At 37.3% G+C, this 26,060-nt stretch overlaps 1 protein-coding gene and 1 pseudogene across 3 annotated transcripts in view; both read right to left on the bottom strand.

Annotated features, from left to right (window-relative positions):
* Positions 1 to 26,060, bottom strand: part of PRKD3 (protein kinase D3) — an 89,737-nt gene that overhangs the window by 30,267 nt on the left and 33,410 nt on the right. For all 3 annotated transcript variants that reach the window (XM_058551415.1, XM_058551413.1, XM_058551414.1), the window contains 6 exons: positions 19,377 to 19,515; positions 17,142 to 17,273; positions 15,911 to 16,068; positions 9,572 to 9,764; positions 5,622 to 5,699; positions 1,097 to 1,280 (listed from right to left, as the gene is read on the bottom strand). In XM_058551415.1, the coding sequence (XP_058407398.1) occupies positions 1,097 to 1,280; positions 5,622 to 5,699; positions 9,572 to 9,764; positions 15,911 to 16,068; positions 17,142 to 17,273; positions 19,377 to 19,491 (860 nt within the window). In that variant the 5' untranslated portion in view covers positions 19,492 to 19,515. The remainder of the gene's footprint in view (positions 1 to 1,096; positions 1,281 to 5,621; positions 5,700 to 9,571; positions 9,765 to 15,910; positions 16,069 to 17,141; positions 17,274 to 19,376; positions 19,516 to 26,060) is intronic.
* Positions 1,312 to 5,332, bottom strand: LOC131412051 (coiled-coil domain-containing protein 50-like; annotated as a pseudogene).

Genomic DNA, 26,060 nt, shown 5'->3' with positions numbered 1-26,060 from the left:
TTAGGAAACTAGCTCAAGTTCTCTTAATAGTCTCCAAATTGGGTAAACATTAAGTTTTAATTAATAATGACAGTGATAATAATAGCTGTAATTTAATGAAAAGCCAAACTGAATAAATGATGATTCAACCATGTGAGACTGATAAATGATCCATTTTCTCTAAATACCTCTGTTGCTAATGAAAAACAAAACCTGCCAAAATGTTAACATTTTATTACAAAGTAGTACATCCTATAGGACTGTACATACAAAAACTGAATTTCTATAAACATGGGGGATATTTAAGTTTTATAATCCAATAGCATTTTTACAAAGTACTGACAGTCAGATTAATTGTGATAATATGAAAACTGCCCCCAAATTCATCACGGTCATCTTTGTGCAACATTCTCAGTTATATATTCTTACTGGTATTTCTAACATCAGGTAATCTGCCTGTGTGAAGAAACTGGCTGCTTTAACTGATGGTTCAATTCTGGCACCTTGTGGCAGCTGCTCCACTGCTAGATATTATATCTAGACTATATTTATTTATTTCTATTTTATTTTATTTTTTTGTGTGAGGAAGATCAGCCCTGAGCTAACATCCATACTAATCCTCCTCTTTTTGCTGAGGAAGACCAGCTCTGAGCTAACATCTATTGCCAATCCTCCTCTTTTTTTTCCCCAAAGCCCCAGTAGATAGTTGTATGTCATAGCTGCACATCCTTCTAGTTGCTGTATGTGGGACGCCGCCTCAGCATGGCCAGAGAAGCGGTGCGTCGGTGCGCGCCTGGGATCCGAATCTGGGCCGCCAGTAGCAGACAGCATGCACTTAACCGCTACGCCATGGGGCCGGCCCCTAGACTATATTTAAATGGAGCATTTTTCTCTTTAAGAAAACAAAGATTCTCATTTTTCCCATCTTGAGTAGATGGCAAGAGTGATATAATTTATTTCAGAAATACTGTGGTGCATGTAAAAGAATTAGCCACAATTTAGATTTTAAATTACATTTTAGGTTCCACTTAAAGAGATGTGGCTTCTTCTTTCCTAAAGGAGCCCCTGAACTAACCCTGCATTTGGAAGTAGCTTGCAGTACATACACATGCGTTACCTGATTGTTTTAACAGCTTCTTCATCTCTTTCCACATCAAGATCAGATGGATCCAGGAAGAACATTTTATCTTCTGGGGGAGATGCTTCTTCTGTGTCGTCCAAGCCTCGACCACCATCACTGTTCATGTCACTACTGTCAATATCCATTGGTATATCTGTATCTGTTCCCAGACTGGAAGGTTCTGGCAAAGTTTTAAATGAATTTCAGAGTTTTATATTACTGGGATATCAACACATCTAAACTTAGAGACAGTATGTTAAATGTGAAAAAAAGTTTTAAAACTCGAAAATATACGAAAATATGTTCATGATTCAGGATAAACAAGTATTTCTTAAGGAAGATAAAAATGCACAAACCATAAGGCATAAAAGTCAATTTGATTACATTAGAATTTCAAATTTCTGTATGGCAAAACATATTAGAAGCAAAGTAAAAGATTAGCCACCACTATTATACTTATAGACAACTGATTTTCTACAAGGGTCCAAGACAATTCAAAGGGGGAAAGAAGACTCTTTTCAGTAAATGGTGCTTGACAACTGCATATTTACATCCAAAAAAAAAAGAAATTAGACCCCTTCCTTAAATCAAATACAAAAATTAACTTAAAGTGGATCACAGACCTAAATATAAGAGCTAAACCTAGAAAACTCTTAGAAGAAAACACAGGAGTAAATCTTTGTGACCTTGGATTAGGCAAAGCGTTCTTAGATACAACACCAAAAACATAAGTGACAAAAGAAAAAATAAATAAATTGGACTTAATCAAAATTAAAAACTTCTGTGCTAGAAACAATAACTCAAGAAAGTGAAAAGACAACCCACAGAATGGGAGAAAGTATTTGCAAATCATATACCAAATAAAGGACTTGTATCCAGAATATTTAAAGAACTCTTACGATTCAACAATAAAAAGATAACCTAAAAAGGCAAAGGACCGGAATAGATATTTCTCCAAAGCAGATGTAAAAATGGCTAATAAGTACATGACAAGATATGCCATATCAATTAGCCATCAGGGAAATGCAAATCAAAATCACAATGACGTATCACTTCATACTCACTAGGATGGCAATAATCAAACTGACAGACAATACCAAGTGGTGGCAAGGATGCAGAGAAATTAGAATCCTCACACTCTGCTGGTGGGAATGTAAAATAGTACAGCTGCTTTGGAAAACAGTTTGGCAGTCCTCAAAATGTTAAACACAAAGTTACCATATGACTCAACAATTCCACTACTAGGTATCTACCAAGTGAAATGAAAACACGGCCACAGAAATTGTACTCAAATGTTCATAGCAGCATTATTCATAACAGCTCCAAAGTGGATACAATTCAGATGTCCACTGAGTGACTGGATAAATAAAATGTGGTATATTCACACAGTGGAATATTTGTCAATAAAAAGGGAACTCTGAAAATATTATGCTGAGTGAAAGAAACCAGTCACAAAAGACTACATATTGTATGATTCCATTTATATGAAATGTCTAGAAGAGACAAACACATAGAGATAAAAAGTTGATTAGTAGTTGCCAGCCAAGGGCTAGTGGGGAAGAGTGGGTGGGGAGTGACTACTAATAGGTATAGTTTCTTTTCAGGTGATGAAAATGTTCTAACATTAGATAGTAATGATGGCTGCATAACTCTGTGAGTAAACTAAAGTAAGGTAAGCATCTCAATAAAGCTGCTTAAAAAATGATAAGCCACTGAGAGAGAAGGTCTTTGTATCATATATAACTGACAAAGAATTAGTAGGTAGAATTATCTACAACTCCTGCTAATCAGTAATAACAAATAAACGAACAGAAAAATGGACAAAACATGTGAACAGGCAACTTACAGGGGAAAAAGTCCTAAATAACCAGTAAACATCTGAAAGATGTTCAAACTCATTAGTATTAAAATAAACAGTACTTCATAACCATTTGTCAAAAGGTAGAAAAGCACAAAAATACACGAACTATAAATCTAGAAAAGACTTCACTCATATAGAAAAACTGCATTAATTCAGATTAACTGAAACAAGAAAACCAATCATGCTCTGCCAATGGTGTTAAACAGCAACTGGAGAAAATAAAAGGAAATGTTAAACTCTTAAGGAGTTTAATTTACATTCCTTATGCTTTTCTTCCTACAGAACTATTTACATTCAATTTTTTACCAGTTACGTAAATGTTAAAGAAAAATTATGCTGAAAGTTTAGTTATTGCTCCTTCCTTACTCCTTCCTTCCATAAAAGGTAATCACTTTGATTAACATAATCTTAAAAAGAGAAAAAAATGGCAAAAAAGGGAAAATGTTTAGCTAACGATTATTTGATGGAGAAAGAGACAGTGAGGCAGTACAATGTGCTCTAAGGACTAGGATTAAGAAGCCAGACCACATGGGTTCAAATCCCAGCTCTACCACTTATTGGCTGTACTTCTTGGGCAAGTTATTTATTGTCTTTGTGCCTAAGTTTACTCATCTGCAAGTACTCACTTCAAAGGGCTGTTCTTAGGCTTAAATGTCAACATATGCAAAGACTTTAGAACAGTGCCTGGCATATAGTAAGCAGTCAACAAATATTCGAACTATGAAATAGTTCTAAAGATAACAGCAGGGTTTTAAAATGTCTTTTTATGTCAAAAGATTAAAGAGGTTATGCAGCACTGGGTGTATTCGACTACAAGGTGGATAAAGGAAAGATGAGAAGGCACAATTACTAATAAAAGTATACCATTACTTATTTCTCTATTTTGCATGATTTTTTTTTTATTTCTTACATTATTTTATTCTGCATTGCATCCAAATATTATGTTTCATTTTGATCATTATCTTCACAAAATTCTAACTGCTAAATAAAGCCTAGTCCCTAGACACCAATACTCCATACCTAACGAAAATGGCACTTTATGGAGCTCTTAGATACTACATCTCAGGAAGTATATGCAGCATAGAGGTGGCCAATATTCAAAAGCTAGATTTTCTTGTACTGCCCAAGTGATCAGGAATAACCAAAACATTTTAAATGAATTAAAACTATTTATGGTCAGAAAAACACTCAAGGATAAAACCCAGGAATACAAACGTAAAAGGAAAAAAAAATAAGCGTGGAATGCATTCTGTATCATCTAGCAGTATTTGATACACTGAGTCCATTTTCAAGGCAGATTCCTAGGTTTTTACTGATTATAATGGAAACCTTTATGAGAGGACTCCGCTTTTGAGAAATGACATGTGGAATTATGCTGGTTTGTAAAATGAGTGCAATCCAAATCCTCAGGATCTGTCACGGTAGGTGATGGCGGCCGTGCTGGCCTGTCATTCTTAGAACGATGAGGTTCATCACTCTCTTTTGACTTTGAGTGTGACGATTTAGCTGGTTTTGGCTTCCAATCAGGGTCATGCTTTCTTTTGTCCAAAGATGATTTCTCCCGCTCCTTGGCTTTCTTGTAAGCTTTCTTTTCTTTGGCCATTAGAAGTCTAGCAATTTCCTCATCCTGGGCTACTTGAGCTGCTCTCATGTCCACCTGGGTAGCCAAAATTTCTTCTTCTTGCAGTTTCCTGGCAATTTCTGCATCATACCATTCCTGATTCCTGTGGGTCACTCGTGAGGGAGTAGAGACAGCTTCTTTCATCCCTCTCGGCTTCATTCCTGCATCTTCATAACAGTAACTATCTCCATAAGCATTGGCTCCAGAAGATTCTGGAAAGTGTTTCTTTTGTTTTTTCTCTTCCTGTAACTCCTTTTCTTGCAAAGCGAGCTAGGTATGTCCTCATTTTTCTTCTCGTGAATGCGAAGTCTCTCTGCCTCAATAGCCAGCTTCTCCTGGATTTGCTGAGCAATTTCACAGTCCTGTTGTTCAAGGTCTTTGTAGCACTTCAGGAGCTGAGCCTGGGCTTTCAGATCCTCCTCTTGGAGCTGCTTAGCCACCTGGAGATCATGCTGGACCAAATGGTTCCACTGAACGTTCGATGCCAAATGATGCTGGATCTCGTTCCTGCAGGCTATGGGCCAGGGTGTGGTCCTCTAGGACGGCAAAATATCGGCACACTTCCTTGACTCCTGGCAGCTTGGACTGGTTGATGCTGACTTCAGCCATGTTGGGCCGGGGTCCTGGCAGCCCCTGGCCGCCCGCTTCCCGGCCGCCGCCAGCCCCCAGCGCGGCCCCGCGCGCAGCAGCAGCAGCAGCAGCAGCGCCCGGCGCGGCGCAAAGTCCACCCGGCAGCGCGCGTGGCCCCAGAGGAGGGAGCGGCCCGCCAAGCAAGGACTAGCGACAAAGGCGGCGGGAGACGGGCCCCGACGCACCAGGCGGGCGGCCCAGCTGCCTCGCCGCAGCCACTTGCTCCCGCGCCCCCGGCCCTGATCGATACCAAATAGCCGGAGCCCGGCTATTTTGCATGATTCTTAAATCAGAAAAAAAAGTCAAAGAAACAAAATAAAACATGCAAATATAACCTTATACAAAGATAAGACACAAAAGAATTGTGACCTTTTGTGATCTTTTAGGGAAATCAAGACAAAGAATTTTACCTCCATTGAAAGTAACCTCTCCAAGGCAGTCTCTTGGTACTTTTGATGCACAGCGTTTATGGCAGTTGAATTTACAATCTAAAATAAAATATTCAGATTATTAATTTATGTAAAAAGTTAGCCAGTATCAGATATGGTTAAAGACTTTCTTTAAATCACTCACAAATAGAGTATTATTAGGAATGATGATGATGATTAAAATAAAGTTTTCCTCTACTAAGAACTCAGGTCTTACACTAAAGGTCTGGTTTCAAATTCTGATGCCACATCTTAATAGTTGTTTAACCCCTCAGGGCTCAGTTTCTTTATCTGTAAAATAAAGTTAATACTATTTGTATAACATTTTGCCATAATGTTGCTGGCTGCTCCACGTTTCCTTTCCTTACCTCACATTCATCTTTCTCATCCCCCTGAAGAGTTTCTCAGGCTGATTCAATTCCCTTCCAACATATGTCAGGCACTTACCTTCAATTCCTAATTATTAGGACCAAGTGCATATGCAGAAAAGAGACTGAGATTCCACAGCCATATATCAGAAATTAGTAAGGGCTTGCTCATACAACCTTGTAAGGAAAGACTGAGCATCTCATGCACAAGGTCTCCTACTTGTACATAATGGTTCTCTGCAGCCTGCACGAACCTCAGAGTTGATAGTAAAGCAGATCAGTGTCAGGTACAAGCTGTTCAATACTACTGTGTAACTCAGTGGTTCTTGAACTGTGGTTTCCAAAAGACCAGCAGCATCCAGCATCTTTTGAGAACTTGTTAGAAATGCAAATTCTTCAGTCCCACCCCAGATCTACTACATCAACAGCTCTGAAAGGGGGGCTGAGAAAGGTGTGTTTTAATAACTTCTTTAGGTGACACTAAAATTGAGACCCATTGCTGGAACTACTGTCTAACACGTCTGAAATACATCTACCAGCAATAACTGGGTAAAAATAATTTCAAGTTATGATTTAGAATGATTTTGTAACCCTTGTGATTCAAGAAAATTCTAGGTCTCATGCCAATAGCATAGGGTAAAGGTCATTCTAAGAAAAAGCCCCATGAAATTAATAATTTGGTGGATGATAAAAATTACATTAATTAACACTGTCTTTTTAAATGAGAGGTCCTAGGAAGATTCATATATGATATTATTATCTTGTGTATGTCTTAAATAATTGATTTGTTTTTTATCTCATGAGGTTTGCAAATTGTAAATATAACAAGGTTTCCATTTTCCCTTTGAAAATGGAAAGCCAAATTTCTGGCCCACCTGCACAAAGTATGAAGATTCTAATGGCAGGCATTTTTATTTTTCTGTATTCCTACCCATGTTTTTATTAATTTGTTTATACCTTCTTATATTTTATATTTGCTTTCAAGCTGCCTTGAAGTTTTAATATAACAAAGTAGAAAATAAACAGATGAATGAATAAATGAATAGCTGTTCTTGGAATTGTATGTTTTCTCAAATGATCCAGCATAACTGTTTTATCTTAAGTAAATTATTATTTTCTTTCTTAGCTTGACAAGTGAATGAGAATTATGACTATTCTACTTTTTTTGTGTGTGTGCAAGATTTGCCCTTAGCTAACATCCGTTGCCAATCTTCCTCCTTTTTTGCTTGAGGAAGACCAGTCCTGAGCTAACATCCATCCCAATCTTCCTCTGTTTTGTATGTGGGATGCCTCCACAGCCTGGCTGATGAGTGGAGTTAGGTCTGCACCTGGGATCCCAACCCACGAATCCAGGCTGCTGAAGCACAGCGCATAGAACTTTAACCACTCGGCTACGGGGCCGGCCCCACTATTTTACATTTTTTTTTTTTTTTTGTGAGGAAGATCAGCCCTGAGCTAACATCTGATGCCAATCCTCCTCTTTTTTCTGAGGAAGAATAGCCCTGAGCTAACATTCGTGCCCATCTTCCTCTACTTTATACGGTACGCCGCCACAGCACGGCTTGACAACCAGTGCGTCGGTGTGCGCCAGGGATCCGAACCGGCGAACCCTGGGCCGCCGCAGCGGAGCACGTGCACTTAACCACTTGCACCACTGGGCCAGTCCCCCCACTATTTTACTTTTTAAGTATCTTAATTCATATTATAAAAATACAGGACTCACTGAAGTAAATTATGATTATTTTTGATTGATAACTAAAATAGCTTAGCTATAAAGAAATATAACCTATTTTCCGAGCCAATATAAGCACAAAACATTATTCTTTTAGAGCTCTAAGAAGTTAAACTAATAATTCAGTGGTAGAGTTAACTGGTTTTATTTCAAAATTCATTAATCTACATATTTATTTTAGTTCCTCATTTTTCTGCATATGGTTTTAGAATGTTTTTGTTCTGTACAGCAGAGCAGCATTATTTACTATCTTTACTAAGATTATCTGTTGGCTAGAATTTGTACATCTGTTATTAATGTTCTTTCCCAAAACATTCCTTAGTGGCTTCTTGCCAATACACTTTAGTGTTGATATTTTAAAGTATTAGTTTATATATTAATTCATATTCAAAAGTAAGCTGTTGAAATAAAATTTCAACATTTCATTATGCCTGCCTGATGGTTATTCAATACCTGACAGCAAACAACCTGTTCTCTATTTGAGGTTCTTCCATGTTGCCATATAGTGCCAAGAAAAGTTTTCTTTTCTAATATACTTAAGTTAAATTTATACACAATTATTTGATTCAGTATTTCTGTAAACAGGATTTATTGTTGCAAAGACCTCAACTCTAATGTTTACTTCAATTCTAAAACATTAGAGGGCCGGCCCGGTGGCGTAGCGGTTGAGTGCACGAGCTCCGCTTAGGCGGCCCGAGGGTTCGCGGTTCGGATCTTGGGTGCGCACCGATTCACTGCTTGTCAAGCCATGCTGTGGTGGCGTCTCATTTAAAAAGTAGAGGAAGATGGGCACAGATGTTAGCCCAGGGCCAATCCTCCTTGGCAAAAAGAGGAGGACTGGCGTCAGATGTTAGCTCAGGGCTGATCTTCCTCACAAAAAAATTAAAAAATAAAAAATAAAACATTAGAATTGTAGAAATACTTCTACTATATAAAAAAGTATGGTACCAAGAACTGTTAAAATAATTACATGAAAAATAAGTACATAAGATTACAGACAGACTACTTATACCTTATCTTGGCTCAATGACTAATAACATTTAAACTCTCTATTTTGGTTTTCACTCTAACGTATAGCATTGTGATACAGAGAAGATAAGATACAAGAAAAAAAGATAAAATCATCTTTAAAAAGCATAAAACATTATATAACTACAGGAAAAATTATTTCATTACTCTATTAAAAACCTAGTTCATTGAGATGTTTTTGGAATACTATGATAGTGTTCTGAGTTAGTATCCAAATATGAATGGTCCCTATTATAATTCTAGTGACTTCTACTATCCTATCTATCTATTCTACTATCCTACCTATTTCAGTGTGATTATTCTCCAGAATGACAGTTTTTGTACAGCTCTCTCAGCTACATAATTAAAAATAAAAACAACAAAACTATTGTAATATGTTTGTGTGTGTGTGTGTGTGTATGTGTATGAATATTTAATGGAAAGAGAAAAGCATTATTTTATATTTTGGTAGTGTCTAGCTCTGGAATCAGAAAGACTTGAGCTCAAATATCAGCTTACCTGCTTACTAACTATTCCTTACTGGCAAGTGTTAGGCACCTATACCCCACAGATCTAAATTCTAATTTTTCAAATGTTTATATTCTAATTTTTCTTTAGCATAGTTCCTGGTACACAGTACATATATTGCAGACAGTAGCAGAAGTTGTTAATAAATACCCGTGTATGTGTATTTTCTTTCTTTTTAAACTAACGTCTATGAGACCAATTTCTTTGCTTAAGGCTTCCAAAATATAAATATTTTAAACCTATATTTGCTAACAAAAACAGATATGAATTTTACTTAAGAAAACATCCAATCCTACCTTTACACTGCATTCCTTGGCGAAAGAGGCCTTTCAGTAACCGCTTGCAGTACTGACATATTGTGGGACGAGTATAAGAGTGAACTGCAAATGTGTGTGGAACCTTTACTCTGCACATTACCATCTTTTCCATCCAGATTGGGCGACCACTCCAAGAAGGAATTCTCTTACTTGGTTCTTGGTGAACATGTGACTAAAAAAGAAGTAATTTCCATAAGTATAAGTCAATATTAAAAACAAAGTATTAAGAGCAGGGCTTGACCACAAAAGTCACTTATTTCAAACACTAAAGCCAAAAATCTAAAAATGTGGATCTCAGCAGTTTTCTTTGGAAGCTTAACTTACCAACCCTTGAATGAGAAAAGTGCAGAATTTTTTGCTATTATTTACACTTAAAAAAAGAAGATATTTTCATCCTCACATACATATATTCACTGATTATTATTTGCCAGGCACATATGGCATTTTACAAATAAAAAACAAAAGCCTTAAAATGAATTTATAATAGATGTCCAAATCCCTTCAAAACCTTTACCAAGGAATTAATCACAGGAAAAGTAAGTAAATTCAGAAAGTGCTATTGCTGCTCTGGTTAAATTACTGAACACGATATCTGAATATATTTCAAAACAAGTCTTAGTTTTTCAAATTTATTTTAACAAATACTAAAATATGTATGCAAAAATTTAAGTCTAATTAATGGTAATATAAAATAATGGCAGACAGAAAATTAACTAAAACAACTTTAGCCCCACTATTTATGCTTTAAGAAATTCCTTGATATTTTAAGTACTTTCCAGTTATTTAGGCTTTTCCCCCCAAGTGAGCCAAAAAGAAAAATTAAAGAAGGCAGTGATCAAAAGTTTTTGCGTAACCTGAGGGATGAGTGGATTTTTTTGGCGAGGAAGGTTGGCCATGAGCTAACATCTGTTGCCAATCTTCCTCTTTTGGCTTGAGGAAGATTGTCCCTGAGCCAACATCTGTGCCAGTCCTCCTCTATTTTCTATGTGGGATGCCGCCACAGCTTGGCTTGATGAGCAGTGTGTAGGTCCACGTCCAGGATCCAAACCCATGAACCCTGGGCCACCATAGCAGAGCATGTGAACCCAACCACTACGCCACTGGGCTGGCCCCTGGATTTTTCTAACTATGGCCCTTTCCATATATACAAAGGAAATAAAAATATCAAATTATAACCCAGTTCAATGTGGCTCATCCCATTCATTCAACATTCACTGATTATTACAGGCCAGACTTATGCTATATATCAGGGATACAAAAATTAATAAAGTATAGTCTGTGTTCTCCAGCACAAAATTCAAATACCTGATTACCACCTAGATGTATTACAGATTTTGTTGTAGCTGCTTGCATCTTCACTGCCAGAACTGAGGTCCTGACATCTTTCACATGGCTTCTATAACTAGTAATGTCTGTAACTCAGAGAAGTTGTCATTCTACATTGATATGTTCAACCAACAGAAGCAAAAGAAGCCAGAAGAAACCAAGAGACAGAAAACTGTAAGGGAGAAGTGAGGGGAGGAGGGGGGAAAAAGACTTTTTTTTTTTTTTTTGAAGAAAACAGAAGGACAAGAAGAAAAAAGAAAAGGACAGATGAACGGACGAGAGCACAAAAAAGAACACAAATATATATTGCGGCCGGCCTGGTGGCACAGTGGTCAAGTTTGCATGCTCCACTTTGGCAGCCCAGGGTTCATGCGTTCGGATCCCAGGCGCGGACCTACACATTGCTCATCAAGCCATGCTATGGCAGTGTCCCACATACAAAATAGAGGAAGACTGGCACAGCTGTTAGCTCAGGGACAATCTTCCTCAGGCAAAAAGAGGAAGACTGGCAACAGATGTTAGCTCAGGGCCACTCTTCTTCACCAAAAAAAACAAAACAAAACAAAACAAAAACAAAACAAAAAGCACACACACACACCAAAACACAAATATAGCCTTTGATGGATAGTTTTTCACTAATATGTAGGCAGAAAATTTCTAAAACAAATTACGAAGCAATTTAATTTAAGAAAAGTACAAAAAGAATGTTAAAACCCAAACCAGACTTGCACTTCAGCTAACGAAGGTGTCCTACTCTAGTCTGGCTCACCTTTCCTCCATGCTGCCATGTACAGGGGACTTTCAACAAAAGGACCACCACAGTGATTCTGCAAAACTAATAAAGAAGCCAGAGGGAACTAGAAACAGATGTTTTAGGCCTTTGTTTATTCCTGGCTCCTTATTTTAGTGGTGACTCAACACAGGGCTTTTCTTGCTCCTACTTCTACCACTTTTGGCGTGTCTCAACTTCAAAACACACAAGACGGAATAAGACTGATTTAACCAGTCATCATCGAATACACAGGATATCCTTGTAAGGAAGAACTTGCGTAACGGATCTCTCCATATGCCAATGGCCAGTTAGTGATTGCCTTATGTCAGGTCCTGCTGGGACTGAGGTATTAGGAACATGTTACAGAGCATATATGGAAGGAACTACTCAGGGGACTGTGGTTGTAGCAGCCACCTAGTTTTTCATGTCCAGTGTAAGTAGTTATTTATGTTATTATTTTTTTTTTTTTAAAGATTTTATTTATTCATTTTTTTCCCCCCAAAGCCCCAGTAGATAGCTGTATGTCATAGGTTCACATCCTTCTAGTCGCTGTACGTGGGACTCGGCCTCAGGCTGGTCGGAGAAGTGGTGCCTCGGGGCGCGCCCGGGATCCGAACCCGGGCCGCCAGCATCAGAGCGCGCGCACTTAACCGCTAAGCCACAGAGCCGGCCCAATTATTTATGTTATTATTCCTATTTTAAATATGAAAAAGCAGGCCCAAAGGGATTAACATTACCAAGTGCTAGTATTAAATCAAGACTTAGACCTAGGTCTTCTACATGGCAGTGCAGTGATTCTTAACCTTTTCCCTATCTCAACCCACCTGGGCAGATGCTACAATCTCATCAGTGCAAGTGGTTTCCCACTCCATGGAGTGAGGAGGGCAGGAAAGGTGCGGCAGACTCAGTCCGAATTTGGAAGGAGGAGGATGTTGATAGAATTACCTAGAACATCTGGTTAAAATGGGACCACTGAGATTAGAGTAACCAGAACTGAGTCAAAGTGCTTTTCTTACCTTGCTTTAATGACCCCTCTTTACAAATTATTGCTTAGCTTAAATTCTTATTTCTTTCTTATTAATCTGTAGCCAAAATTTTCTAAAGGTAAGCTGATTATTTCTACACCATGGGTTTAAACTAACATTTGTTGAAGTAATCGCTCACAAAAACTGTATAACAATATTGCCAACTCTCAATTATAATAATATAATTATTATATATATAATTATATATATAATATTAATAACTATATATATAATTATATATATAATATTAATAACTATATATAATAATAAAGGCCTTTAAAGGGGGCAATTCCCCAACTATACATATATATCTGACTTTGGAATATTATTCAGTGAAAGAAATAGCACCAGTTTTTCTACATGTACACTTAGACCCAACAGTTTCTTTCTACCTTGATTCTGTCCTGTCGTGGCCCCTCAGGAGTTTTCCCAAATGTAGTACAAGGAACATTTTTCTCTCTCATCTCCAAATAGCCATCATTCAATCGTGGTTTCTCTAATCTTAGTGGTCCCCTTTGAATCAAATTCAATGAGCAGTCTGTTTTCTTCTGCTCCTCCATCTCTTTACTGGATTCCCTTTACTGACTTCAGACACTAACAGAAACTGCCTTCGTACTGTCGTCTGTAAATGATGACAATCTCAGAGTCAGATTCAAAGGTTTCTATTCCCAACTGGCCTTTTTTTCAAGCTTATCTCAGTAGTCAGTGAAGTTTAACATCTTGATTCTTTAGAAACTTTTCTTCCTCATTCCTTATCTATGAAATCAGGATAATAGCTGTACTTTCCAGGACTGTAGCGAGGATTCCAAGAGAAAAGGTAAGTCCCAGCATGAAGCCTGGCACATGAGAACCTAAGAGGTTCTTACTGTATAGCCACTTGCAGTTTAGTTCTTCTCTAACCCCGGCTCAGATTCGAGGTTGCTCTCATCTCCTAACTGCTATCTCCTCCATGCCTTTATTTATTTATTTATTTTTTTGTGAGGAAGATCAGCCCTGAGTTAACATCCATGCCAATCCTCCACTTTTTGCCGAGGAAGACCGGCGCTGAGCTAACATCTATTGCCAATCCTCCTCCTTTTTTTCCCCAAAGCCCCAGTAGATAGTTGTATGTCATAGTTGCACATCCTGCTAGTTGCTGATGTGGGACACTGCCCCAGCATGGCTGGACACGTGTGTTGGTGCACGGCCGGGATCTGAACCCAGGCCACCAGTAGGGGAGCACGCGCAGTTAACCGCTAAGCCACCGGGCCAGCCCCTCCTCCATGCCTTTAGAGTGTCCTCTTTTCCCACTCTTTCTTCCCTCTGATTTTCTTCCATGAGCTCTTCTCTTACTGTACCTCCTTCCTTTTTAAGACTGCATGCCTGGAGTGACAAAAGTAACCTTCTTGAGAGACATTCCACTCTACAATTTCTACTTGTTCTAAAATACTCTGCACAATCTAACCAATTCAAACATGTCACTCTACTTCTTCTACTTCCCTAAGGAACTTTCGTCTTCAGGATAAAACTAATGAACTAAAACATTAATACCTTACACCTGCTCTGTCCTGCTATTTCCTAATCTAGTCATACTCAGTTGGGGTTAGCTGGCATACGAATATCATTTGTCGGGCTCTTAAAGCAACATACCTCTATCCTACAGTCCCCATTTCCAGCTAAGTTCCCTGTGCAGGTCAGTGTATAAAATGCACTAACTTTTCTATTACCAATCTTTCCCCAAGCTCTTGCATATGTTTATAATAACTCTTAGCTCTCAGTTCCTTATACCACAGCACTCTTTTCCTACTTTAAAAATCTCACAGTAGGGCTAAGCAATATGGAAATATGGGATTTTTGTGAAAGAATTTCAGAAGATTTTACTCTAGTGTCTTAGTTTAGCAAAATCTTGTGACTAGGGTGTCAAGACAACAGCCCAAAGGCTTGATTTTGCCATTAATTTACAGAAGACCAAAGGGCTTACAGAAACAACTAACTGATAAAATGACTCCCATCCACAGACTGCAATCTTAAATACTATCAAATGAAGAATGGAGTTATTTCTTTCTTCCTTAATCTATTACCTTTACCCTTGGAGGGTACAATATATTAGGAAAAGTCATTGATCTAAAAATAATCAGATCTGGATTTAATTCTAATAACACTTACTAATTTGCTCTGTGACATCAGCCAAATCACTTGACCATTCTGAGTCTCACTTTTCTCCTCGTATACAGATCTACTGATATATCTCACTGGAATACTGTAAAGATCAGTGGGGTCATTCACTTACTCATTCATTCATCACCTAAGTACCAGGTATTGTGCTGAGCATGGTGGGGCACACAAAGACATGAGCATTGTCTTCTCTAAATAGATCATAAACTCCTTGAGGACAATCTAGCAGATAAACACTATGATATTAGGTAGGATGCTATACACATCACTAGGGAGGACTGAAAACTGCTATGGCATTCAAAAAATAAAATAATTAATTACCCTATAAGTTAAAAAAAATTGACCATGCATCACCAAAATATCTGTCCCTGTCTCCCCCTCACCTTCCCTGAGGAAAATATAAGCTCCATGAGGACAAAGACTTTGTCTTATTCAACACTGTATCAGAAGAGCCTGGAATAGTGCCTGGGGCATAGTGCATGCTCAATAAATATCTGTTGAATAAAATGCTAAACACATGGGAAAAAAATAAAAAATAAAATAACTTCTAGGTAAGGGGAAAAATCAGGAAAGGCAGCTGTTGAGCTAGGTCTGGAAAAGGCATGTAGGATGAATACCAACAAAAGCAAAGGTAGGGGGAACAAGGGTGTGTTCAAGGAATGTTGAATAGTAGATTGTTGGAAACAGAATATATAAAGGTTTCCTCTGGGGAGTGATGTAATCAGAGTTGTATACAAAGCTGTAGTGTAATAAGATAATCTGGGTGTAGTGTATAAAATGAAGTATGGAGACCAGGAGTCAGGATACTGGTTAGGATGCTAATGCAGTGGGGTCCAAGTGATAATGTGATCTCAAAGTATACGAAGTGCAATTCATTACTACTGGGTAGTCCTGTTCCCATTAATACATTCGAACTTACTTAAGTGTAAGAGTGTTACCATTCTTTGGTATATAACTTATGTTCTAGGATGATGTCATATATCCTATAGAAACACAAGGAATAAGTAGTAAAATGCCCCTCTATTACCTTAGAACACATACCTCTTCATTGAGAAGGGCTACATATTCAGTCTGCAGAGGTCTTGGAACTGAGAGGCCAGGTCCTGGCAGAGACACATTTGACAGACGTCTCTTTCTTACTCCACTACAGTTATTGGGAATCTTGAAGGCACATCGTTTATGATAATTTAATCCACAGCCTAAATATATTTTAAAAGGTAAAACAATAAGTAGATTAAAAAAAACTTTACTCTGTAAGTATGTTACATAAAAAATAGGTGTTTCTTTTATTTAATCTATTTTCTCTGGCAGCAATCAATACCCTAATTAAGAACCCAGATGACAGGCTAAGTGGAAGCTAACAAATTCAGGAAAAAGAGGAAATGTATAGAAAGGTAAGTTAGCTAGAGTGGTGGTTCTTGAAGTGTGGTCCCCGAGGCATCATCTGAGAATTTGTTAGAAATGTAAATTATTGGGCTCCACCCCAGACCTACTGAATCAGAAACTCTGGGGATGGGGCCTAGCAAAGTATGTTTTAACAAGTCCTCAAGGTGATTCTGATACACAGTCAAGTGCGAGAACCACTGGCTTTAAAGCATTTCAGCAAACTGTGGACTATGTACCAAATCTCTCCCACGATGTGAAAATTATATGAAATTCAAATTTCAGTGTTCATAAATAATTTTACTAAAACACAAATGCTCACTTGTTTACATCTTTTCTATGGCTACTTTCATGCTACAACAGCAGAGTTAAGTAGTCAGGACAGAGACCATATGACCAGAAAAGCTTAAAAAATTTACTCTCTGGCCCTTTACAGAAAAAGTTTATTGACCCTCCATCTCAGAGGACTGCTTCTTCATCAGAAACGTGCACCTGCATCCTACCTCCAGCAATTCTAATTCAGAACAACTTTGCTGCTGTGTGGAAAAAACTAAGGTTTTAAAAAGATGATAAGTTATAAAGTTACTATGTATTGAGCCACTACTTTGTGCCAGGTATTTTACCCACATGACCTCATTTAACTATTTACTTCTCGAAACCAGTGGGTGGAGTACATTTTACAGACAGAGAAAATGATCCTCAGAGAGGTTTAGTAAGTTGCCCAAGAATATGACCAAGTAAGTGGCAGAGAAGGACCATAGTCTAGATCCCTCCAATTCTAAAACTTGGTTACTACCTAGTAACCAACTAATGATTTTGTTCTTTCATTGATGAGAGAATGCAAATGTGAAATCCTATTTCAAATGATACAAAAATTTAGAACACATACCTTCACATTTCAGTCCCTGACGTACCAATCCCCAGAGCATCTCACCACAATAATCACAAAAAGTAGGAGCTTTGTAAGAATGTACATAGAGAGTATGTGGACGAATCTGGAAGTCTTCTACTGTGGCCAAAGCTTTTAAAAAAGAAAAGTTTTAAAATAAACCTTATATTTGTAATTGTGATGAGATTAAGAATGTTGACCATGTTCACTTATGTCAAAATACACAAATTCATTTTTTCTCTTCAAGTTTCATCTGACCATAAATACAAATTATTTTCAGCATTGAATACTGTGCTTTTTAAACTCTATTTTAGGAAGTTTATCAGCTTCAAATAATTTGAGTTCCAAAAGCAGGTCTGTAGGTAACCTCCAAAAGCATTTTCTCATAGTGATAAGATTGCATATAGTTGTTGGGTCTGTTTTAGCCAATTAAAAACGATTTAACTTACAATACACTGGAAAATAGAGCACTAAAGACAAAAAACAAAAAACATGCCATAAAACCATGGAAGTTAACCTCAATTTATAGCAGTGTTTCTGTGGGAAATGCACTGAGTTCTAACTTATGATCCCAGGATACACTCTCTTGTCTGTTCTCTACAGTCCTAGTGGTTAAGAAAAAGAGACTCCTCCCCTCTATTAGCAACTGCAAAGGAGACACATCCACCAGTAGACATCCTCTCACTTACACCTGCAAGTCATCAGTGGATATTCCTGGCTGATGAAGGGTCCGTATCAAAGATGGAACGGATGTGAGCATGATCTCCAGGGAGGACAGGGAGTGAAGCCCCCAAGTGAAGAGGAAGACAAGGACTGGGAAGTGTATAGATGTTTGGGGTTGTGGTGTAGAAGATGAGTGATCAGTGTTACGGGCTAGATGAATGGGAAGGATCAGGGACTAATGAGAAAAGGTGAGGGGCCGGCCCCATGGCATAGTGGTTAAGTTTGGCGTGTTCCGCTTTGGCGGCCTGGGTTCACAGGTTCGGATCCCAGGCACAGACCTACACTGTCTGTCAGCCACGCTGTGGCAGTGACCCACATATAAAGTAGAGGAAGACTGGCACAGATGTTAACTCAGGGCTAATCTTCCTTAAGCAAAAAAAAAAAATGAGGAAGACTGGCAACAGATGTTAGCTAAGGGCTAATCGTCCTCAGCACACAAAAAAAAAAAAAAAAAAAGAAGAAAAGGTGATGGTCAGAGAGGATATCAAGAATAGGTTGCAAAGGGGCTGGCCCGGTGGTGCAAGCGGTTAAGTGCATGTGCTCCACTGCGGTGGCCCAGGGTTTGCCAGTTTGGATCCCAGGTGCGCACCCACACAGCACTTGGCAAGCCATGCTGTGGCGGCGTCCCATATAAAGTGGAGGAAGATGCGCACAGATGTTAGCCCAGGGCCAGTCTTCCTTCGCAAAAAGAGGAGGATTGGCAGATGTTAGCACAAGGCCGATCTTCCTCACACACACACACACAAAAAAGAACAGGCTGCAAAGATGAGTTTGGAAAAAATGGTGGCAGGACCCTGGACTCTCGGCTAGCCTTCCTTCCTTTCCTACCCTCCCTCCCTCTCACCCTCTTTTTCTCTGTCCCTCCCTTCTTTCCTGCCAAACAAGAAGTTTTGCAGGCCTACTATATGCATTCTTTGTTCCTTTATGCTCCACACTAACAATCCTGCCCACCTGCTGCCGGATGAGATCAGAAATAGCAGGAGCTAAGGAACAGTGAATGGCAAGAACAGGTGAGAGGAGGAAAGGAGAGAGGTGAGAAAATGCCAACTGAGAACAAAAAGGAAAGGAGCACTATTGAAGTCATGGAAATAAACAGTATTGCAGTGTCCTCTTCCACATCTTCATTACTTCTTTTTTTCTGATTTTCTTTTCTGAACTCCAATTCTCTTATTCTATGCTCTTCACAGAAATAGAGAAAAGGGAGCAGAATTTCAGTGTAATTATTTTCTTTGTCTCAAAGAAGAGTATATTCCTCTTCCAATTCAACTGATAATTCCCTTAGCTTAGTAACATTCAAATAAGTAATGCAGGGCTTATTTGGGCTTATTTTCCTACTTTCTCATCTGTGATATAACCTGCCTGAAGCAGAAATCCCATAGTAACCAATATTATAGAAGAAAAAAGTGAGCAACTATAACACAAAGACTAAATATAATTGAACATAGCATTTAGTACAAAAAATAAGTCTCATTGGAAAAAAAGGCAACAAAATGAAAAAAGTTATTTACTTACCTGAAAGAACAACTTCTACTAGGTCTCCTTCATGTATTTCATCTGCTGAGGTAATCAGCTGCAAAATATTTTCTGAATTCATGTCATGGCGAAAGAGAAGAATTTTGTCATACATGCCAAAGAATCCACACTCTGGAAACTGCAGGAAAATAGTAATTTCTCAGTATACCCTTAAGCTTTCTATTTTTATAAGTAAATATCTCAATCTTATGAAAAAATTTTAAGTGGAGTTTTTACCCTAACACTATTTGCTAACAATTCTATTGATACCTGAAAGACCCACCGCGTACTCAAGCATCCCGCTTAAATTTCAAGTTCAAAGATAGAGAAGTAAACAAATATAATTAATTATTGATTATCTTAAAATACATGTCTCTTAGAAATATAGGATTTCTTTATTCAGTTATTGATGGAGAAAATAATCTTGAACTTACTATTACTCTATCTTACATAGCCTGAGAGGGAAGCAGTCTTTCCTGTCCTCTAGAACTGAGCTTCCTATATGGTTTAGCTACTAGCCACGTGCAGTTATTTAAATTTAAGTTAATTAAAATTAAATAAAATTAAAAGTTTAGTTCCTCAGTCACACTAGTCACCTTACATGTGCTCAGTCACCACCTTAGCTTCTGGCTAACATTCTGGACAGTGCAGACATAGAATACTTTCATCATCACAGTAAATTCTATTGACTAGTGCCGGTAGAAGATCAATAATTCCCAAACTACAGCCACAAGAGTACCAATTCCAACATTTTTGCCAAATGCGCCTACAGCCTCTACATCTATCTAAATAATTTTCTTTAATCTGCTCATTGTAATTACAAATACATGATTCGTTATGGTACCTTTCTTTTTAAAAAACCTTTGGCCAGAGCAGGAGACTTGCAGATCTGTTCACATATGCCCTATGTATGTTATTTCAGGGCTTCTACATTTTGTGATTACATGACTGAGACACTTGGGGGATTAGTATACTAAAGGCTAAAGTATGAAAAGTATGAGTTCTAAAATTTTTTATAGTTAACAATAGTTATTTAAGAGAAAATTTTAAGGACTTGCCTTACAAAATAACTATTTAATTTTAAAGTCAATTTAAAAATGAGACCATCTTCTAAACCACCAGTGCCTTGGGAAATGCCGCTCTAGATATTTCAAATTTCTTTAGTTGATCTCAGAATTGTATACTTTCATTGACTTCTTTCGGCTCTTTATAGAATATCCTGTAACAAACTACACAGCATGTCACTGGCCTGCACTGAATGGCCTGATATGTACCAGTAACACTAATCTGTAGATGCATTTGTTGCAAGGATATTGCTCAGGACATGGTGCGCCTACTTCATAGGGTAACCCTTCTTTCTGAGAACCCATAAGAGATTTCTCTGGTTGGTTTTATAATATGAATGATTTGATCATGTAACTAATCATGTTTTCTTGTTTACTCTGCCCACTGGAAAAAGCAAAGCCAAATATGTAGCCCACTTCTAACATCAGTCTAGGATCTTAAGGCATGTGTTTTAGGTGCAGATACCAACCTGGCTTGATCTAATTTTCTGACCTTAATTTTCCCATTAAAAATTCTTATGTATACTGTATATCTCTTAAAAGGTCTCAATTTTTTTAAAAGCTTAAATTAAAAAAATTGAAAACAATGACTTAATTAGAAATTTAAGAGTTTATCTGTATTTTTTTAAACCTGAGTAAATGATGGAAAAGTAGACATATTTAGAATTGTTATAATACTAATTCTCCTTTCAATTACTTCAGTTACCAATAATGTTTTTAAAACTTCATAATATGCTTTAAACATATATCTAACAGCATAAGAATTTTCAATTGAAAAGATAACTAAAAAGATAGCATCAAAAAATTTTTATTACATTTTAATTTAAATTTTAAAATTAAAATTTTATTACATTTTATGAAGTTACTACTAAATTCAAACACATCTAATGAGGAGTAAAACATCCCCATAACTTAGTTGCAACAATTCTTAAGGATTAATAAAAAAGGATTCCACATTCCATCCTTATAAAAATAAAATCTCTAACAAAATATTTCTATGAATAAAACATTTTAAAAATTCGTATTTTTTGCATGGTCTTCTAACCATAAGGCACTGGCCCCAAGGTTTGTAAAGGTAAGACAGTCCTTGCCTTCCAGGAGCTTACAATCTAGTAGGAAGATGGAAATAAAACAACTATTATACAACATGATGAGGGAAATGCCAAAAATAAAATTCTAGAAGAGAGAATAAAAAACTTTAACTGGAAAGGTAGACTATCACTTTAACAGTGATATTTGAGCAGAATCACAAAAAGAGAAGCAAGGTTTTCATGGGCAGAAAGTGAAAGAGAAAGTGTCAAGACCATTGTTGAGAAAATGCAAAGTAAACGGGAGAAGGTAAATAGACCCCCGTGACTGAAGAATGAGGTACGGGGGCGCTGGGCAGAAAGAGGTCATAAACAGAAAATTTCACATCAATAGAGCTGGGTTCAAGCTTTGCCGCCTACTAACCATAGCACCTTAGATGGGCTGCTTAACCTCTACGCGCTCACTTTCTGGTCTATAAATTGGGAATAACAGGAGTACTGGCTTTATAGCGTTCTTGTCAAAATTAAATTACTTGATGGCTATAAAACACTCTGCAGTGTGACTGATAAAATACTAGTGGTTTATATTATTCTATACCCAAGAGGGACACAGGGTCCCAGAGCAAGGCAGTAACACGGTCAAATGTGTGTTTTAAAAAGATAATGCTGATGGCACTGTGAAGCAGTGACTGGAATAGGAAGAGACCAGAGAGCAAGCTCCTGAAGAAGGCTGAAGCTATCAGTCAGGAAAGAGGTTATCAGGGTCTAGACTATACAGTAAGAAGACAGAAGCAAGACAACAAGGAACACTTCTCTCTAGAAACTATCTTTGGTGAATTATATGGATCATTAATACTGTTTTGACCAAACAAGAAGTCCCAATAACTAAAGAACTAAATAAACACATCAATGAGAAAAGACAAACATTAAAATAAAAAATTTATGGCTTAGAAAAAATCCATATAAAATAATCTTCTTGATAAACACATGACCTAATGCATTCATATTGACATTATTAAGGATTAAAGAGCAAGTAAAAAGAATTATAGGGAGTATTAAGAATATTTACTTAAAATAAACTAATCATTTGTGTACCAGGCTGGAAAGCCTTCAGTGATAATAAAGAACAAAGTAATTTTCTAGACTAGCAAATGTTTACATACTATATTTACCTATATAGTCAAGAAATTACAGAGCTCCAAGGGGGGATAAATGTAATACTAGGCCATGAAAAACAGATTTCTGCTCTTCACGATTATGATTTATAGGTGTGTTTGGTATAATATTTAGGAATTATCTGAAAGCAAGTCAGCATAAAATGAAGTAACAGAAAATATGGCCTCAAAAAAGCAAGAGAGAATATTAAAAATTGCCACTGAATATCAGGGAAACAGTGTGACCAAGCTTTAAAAACATTATGAAGTCAACATATTAAACATCTAAAAAGAAGAAACAAGCAAATAAATCATGGGGACACACTTTAAAAGATCTAAACAATTATACTGAGAAAAAAAACCACAAAGAAACAAAAAACAAAATCCTATTAATAATGATTTGAATATATAGGGATTGATTGTTCATGATTTTTATTTTTATTTTTTGGTGAGGAAGACTCCCTGAGCTAACATCTGTTGCCAATCCTCCTCTTTTTGCTGAGGAAGATTGATCCTGGGCTAACATCCTTGCCCATCTTCCTCTACTTTGTATGTGTGATGCCGCCACAGCATGGCTTGATAAGCGGTGCATAGGTCTGCACCCAAGATCGGAAACTACGAACCCTGGGCCACAGAAGTGGAGCCCATGAATTTAACCACTATGCCACTGGGCTGGCCCCTGATTGTTCATGATTTTTAAAAATTCAGAAATTAGATTTTCAAGCAGGCATGAATTCCTAAAATAATGTCTCAACTCTGGCCACAAACTAGCATCACCTGTGGAGCTTAAAACAAAAGATGCTAAGGCTCTCTTCCCTGGTTTATGGTTAAGCTCTGGGGAATAGGACATGAACACCTGAATTTTAAATTTACTTTTATATTATTCAATGTATTTGTTATATATACTGTTCTTAAAAAAACAGACTATATTTTTAAGAATAGCTTTAGAGTTATAGAAAAACTGAGACAACAGTACAGAATTCTCATTTACCCCATACCCAGTTTCCCCTATTATTAACATGTTACATTAGTATGGTATATTTATTACAATTAATGAACTAATATTGATACATTATTATTAACTAAAGCCCATACTTCATTTTTATCCAATGTCCTTTTTCTGTCCCAGGATCCCACCCAGGATACCACCACCTTTAATTGCCATGTCCCCTTGGCTGTGAGTTTCTCAGACTTTGCTGGTTTTGATGACCCTGACTGTTTTGAGGAATATTGTTCAGGTATTTTGTAGGATGTCCCACTATTGGAATCTGTCTGGTATTTTTCTCATGATCAGACTGGAGTTATGGATTTGGGGGAAGAACACCACAGAGCTACAGTGCCATTCTCACCACATCATATCAAGTGTACCTACTATCAACATGATTTATCACTGTTGATGCAGACCTTGATCATCTGGCCAAGGGAGTGTTTGTCAGGTTTCTTCATTGCAAAGCTACTTTCCTCTCCCCCCCAATACCACACTCTTTGGAAGCAAGTCACTATGCACAGCCCACATATAAGGAATGGCAAGTTATGTTCCCTCTCCTTGAAGACAGAGTATCTACATAAATTATTTGGAATTCTTCTACATGGGAGATTTATCTATTTTCCCCCATTTATTTATTTATTCATTCAATCACATATATCAGTATGGACTCATGGATATTTATTTTATACTTTGGGATATAATATGTACTCTTTTAAAATGTAATTTATTTTTGAATAGGCAATTTATTCCCATGGTTCAAAATTTTTAAAGTACAAAAGAATAGAGTGCAAAATCTATGCTATAGTTGCCCAGTTATCCCTGCCATAGTCAATGATGCTGCCAGTTTTCTCAGTACCCTTCTGAAGATATTTTATACATCATCAAGTAGACATGGATATATCTTTCCCCCATTTTACACAAATGGCGGCACACTATAAACAGCGTTCTGCAACTTGTTTTTTTTCACTTAGCAATATAGTTTAGAGATCATTCCATAACAGCATACAAAGAACATTCTTATTCTTTTTTTCACAGCTGTATAGTTTTATTTTACCAGTTCCCTACTGATGGGATATGGGTTAAGGAGTAAAACTAAAGCCAAACTGACTCAAGTTCAAATCCTGATCCATTTCACTTACTAACTGTATAACCCTGGCTAAATTACTTAACCTCACTTTCTCCAAGTGTAAAACAGTACCTGCTTCACAAAGTTGTCAAGAGAATTAAATAGGTGAATATATGTTAAGAGCTTAAAACTCCTGGTATGTTCTAAGTGCTGTGTGAATCTTAGCTACTGTTTCAAATCCTTTGTTATTACAAACAATACCCAATGTATAATCTCATACACACATCTTTTTCCACTTTTTGAGTATATGACTAGGATAACTTCCTACAAGTAGATTTGCTAGGTCAAAGAACATGCACATCTGACATTTTTAGATATTGCCAAAATGCTCTTTATAGAGGCTATACCAATTTATACTTCCACAGTAATGTATTAAGAGTGCTTGTTTTTTCCACACACTATTTTATAGTGTTGTATTAGTCAGCTCAGGCTGCATAAGAAAATACCATACACTGAGTGGCTTAAACAACAGAAATTTATTTTCTCACATTGCTGGAGGCTGGAGTCTGAGATCAGGTTACCAGCATTGTCAAGTTCTAGTGAGAGCCCTCTTTCTGGCTTATAGACAGCAGCCTTCTCGCTATGTGCTTAGATGATCTTTCCTCCAAGTATGCAGATGGGGGGTGGGGGTGGGGAGAGAGGATTTCCTTCTCTCTTCCTCTTCCTATCCACCAATCCCATCGAATTAGGACCCCACCATTATGACCTCATTTAACCTTAATTACCTCCTAAAAGACCTTTCTCCAAATACAGTCCCATTGGGGGTTAGGAATTCAACACACGAATTGGGGGAAGGGGAGACACAATTCAGTTCACAGCAAGTGTATTATCAAACTTGTTGATCTTAGGTAAAAAACGGTATTTCAGAATAGTTTTAACTATAAGAAGTGAAGCTGAACATTTTTTCATATGCTTAAGAGATATCTATATTTCCTTTTCTGTAAATTAGCTATTCATATTCTTTGCCCATTTTTCAATGGATTGGTGATCTTTAAAATTCCAAATCCAACCATTCCTTAGAATGTTTCTCATTATGTGAGAAATCCTTAGTAAGTCCTGAACAACATACCAAAAAACACAAACACAAACCCTATAAAGAGTACATATATTTAATTTCTCAAAATGATCTGATGCCAGTAAAACTTCCTATATAGAAAAAGGGAGCTTCTCCAAGATAATAGCTTGTTTTCCTAAGCTAGACTCCAGGAGAATAAAGAACAAAGGAGAACTTTTTTTCCCCTTTCAGTTGTATAATTTTAAGAGGAAGAAATATTCTAGCAAACTAATGAAAATCAATTCTTGATTACATATGTGAATCTGGGAT

This window comes from Diceros bicornis, chromosome 12 (genome assembly GCF_020826845.1).
Source record: "Diceros bicornis minor isolate mBicDic1 chromosome 12, mDicBic1.mat.cur, whole genome shotgun sequence".
Taxonomy (NCBI): domain Eukaryota; kingdom Metazoa; phylum Chordata; class Mammalia; order Perissodactyla; family Rhinocerotidae; genus Diceros; species Diceros bicornis.
The sequence above is the reverse complement of the archived record's forward strand: the minus strand, read 5'-3'. Positions and strand labels throughout refer to the sequence as shown.